Source organism: Columba livia, chromosome 6, assembly GCF_036013475.1.
Source record: "Columba livia isolate bColLiv1 breed racing homer chromosome 6, bColLiv1.pat.W.v2, whole genome shotgun sequence".
Lineage (NCBI taxonomy): Eukaryota > Metazoa > Chordata > Aves > Columbiformes > Columbidae > Columba > Columba livia.
Genome location: NC_088607.1, coordinates 6,598,475 through 6,600,707, shown reverse-complemented (window position 1 = coordinate 6,600,707; position 2,233 = coordinate 6,598,475). Strand labels below are relative to the sequence as shown.

At 66.9% G+C, this 2,233-nt stretch overlaps 1 protein-coding gene across 1 annotated transcript; it reads left to right on the top strand.

The window, feature by feature from the left end:
* The first annotated feature begins 607 nt into the window (after nucleotides 1-607).
* NANOS1 (nanos C2HC-type zinc finger 1) lies at nucleotides 608-1,749 on the top strand. Its single transcript, XM_005505149.3, has one exon. The coding sequence runs from the start codon at nucleotides 715-717 to the stop codon at nucleotides 1,489-1,491; it is 777 nt and encodes a 258-aa protein (XP_005505206.3). The 5' UTR covers nucleotides 608-714; the 3' UTR covers nucleotides 1,492-1,749.
* Nucleotides 1,750-2,233: the final 484 nt, after the last annotated feature.

Here is a 2,233-nt window from a genome sequence, read left to right as displayed (position 1 = left end):
TTGAACCCATTGCCCCTTGTCCTATCATTGGTTGTCACCGAGAAAAGCCTGGCTTCATCCTCCTGACACTCACCCTTTACATATTTATAAATATTAAAGAGGCCACCCCTCAGTCTCCTGCAAGCTAAGGAGCCCCAGCTCCCTCAGCCTTTCCTCATACAGGAGATACTCTTACCAGGTACCAATTGCTTTCCGTTTGGGTAGCATATCACCAAACTCGCTCTCTCCTTGCACAGCTCTGCTATAGATGAAGACCCGTCCCGGGGCGGCACTTCGCCCGCTCTGAGCGGCACCGGCGGGCCTGGGCTGTGCCGGGTCCGACCCACATGGGTCCCGTTGGGCCTGTGCTGTGCCGGGTCGGGTGCACACGGGTCCCGCCGGTGCGGAGGCTCCGGAGTCGCTCCGAGTTCGCTCCGCGATCGCTTCGGGACCCTCCGCCCCGCGCCCACGTGCCGCCACACCTGCGCACCCCGCGCGCGCCCCCCTGCCGCGCCCCGCCCCTCAACCAATGAGCGGGAGGGGGCGCTGCCCAGCGGCCAATGGCAGCGCGGCGGCCGCCTCGCCCCGCCCCTCCCGCCACCGCCCCCTATTTGAGGCGCGTCGCGCGGCCGCGCGCTCGCAGAGGCGGCGGGAGCGGCCGCGCTCCGGCAGGTTCGGGCGCGCAGCGCAGCCCCGCGGGCAGCCCCGCCGCGCTCGGCGGAACGGGCGCTCCCCATGGAGGCTTTTCCCGGCGGCAAGCTGGAGCAGCACCGGCACCTCCCGCCCGTGGAGTGCCTGCCGGGTGCCCGCTACGGCGGCCGGAGCCACAGCGCCTGCGGGAACGTCTTCAACTCCTGGAACGACTACCTGGGGCTGGCCACGCTCATCACCAAGGCCGTGCGCCCCGGAAAGGGCTTCGGCTCCGAGCCCCCCTCGGTGGTGGTGGCGGCAGCCGTGCCGCCGGCCGAGGAGGAGGAGGAGGAGGAAGAAGAGGAGGAGGAGGCGGCGGGGCCGTACTTTGAGGGCGCGCTGGACTTGCACGACCTGGACCTGTGCGGGCATCACCACCACCACCACCACGGCGAGGGGCTGCTGGAGGAGCGCTTCGCCGACTTCAGCCCGTTCCCCGGGCGCGGCGGCCCCGCCGCTGTGGTGTTGGACTGCTCGGGGGAGCACCCGGGCCGGGAGGGCTCGGCCCACGCGTGGGGCGGGCTGGTGGTGGCAGGGCGGCTGCCGACCCACCCGCGGGCCTCGTCCCGGCTGCTCAAACCCGAGCTGCAGGTCTGCGTCTTCTGCCGGAACAACAAGGAGGCTGTGGCCCTCTACACCACCCACATCCTCAAGGGACCCGACGGCCGCGTCCTCTGCCCGGTGCTGCGGCGCTACACCTGCCCCCTCTGCGGTGCCAGCGGCGACAATGCCCACACCATCAAGTACTGTCCCCTCTCCAAAATGCAGGCGGCCAGACAGCTCAAACACGCCCGGACCGCCCTGGGGAAGAAGGGCCGTTAAGCGCCAGGGGCGGCCCCGGCCCCCTCCCGTCTGGTTCCTTTGGGGTTTTTGTCTTTTAGAGCGGATGGCGGTTTTGTTCTTTCCCACATTAATATATTAAAGGCGGAGACTGGCGAGCGGGAGCGCCGGGCCGGTGTTGGTGCCGCCGATGGTGCGCGGAGCCCGGCGCCGAGCCGCGGGAATTGCGCAGCTTAGATGCACTGTATTTGTTTATTGTAAGAAATATATATATATATATATATGTGATTTTTACGGAAACGGATTTACGGCGAGATTTAACTGGGACGGGGGGGTTAAAGCAAGCACGGGGGGCGGAGGTCCCCGGGCCCTCGCAGCCAGGCAGCACCGTCCCCTGTCGCCCCCCGGACCCGGCTCTGCCTCCCCCCGGGCGGTGAAGCGGCGGCCGCAGCCGCTCGGTGCCGTCGGGGGGTCCGGCGGGGCTGTTGAGCCCGGGGCTGCACCGCGGGGGCCGGGCGGGAGAGCGATCGTTTCACCTGTTCCTAGCAGGGTGTTTAATTAGCGTGCGACACGCCGCGTTTCGGGTTTCAAAGTAAACATCCGAGCAATTTCCTTCGCCGGTCTTAAAACCGGGAAGTAAATCGTGATCAACCCTGCACTCGCTGGGTAATTAACACCTGTTCCCTGAAAGCGCTGCATCCTTCCAGGCACAGAGAGCAGTGCCCACGGTCACCCTCGAACCGTTCCATACTGAGCGTGGGTGCTCTCGCAGGTCCCCGTGTCT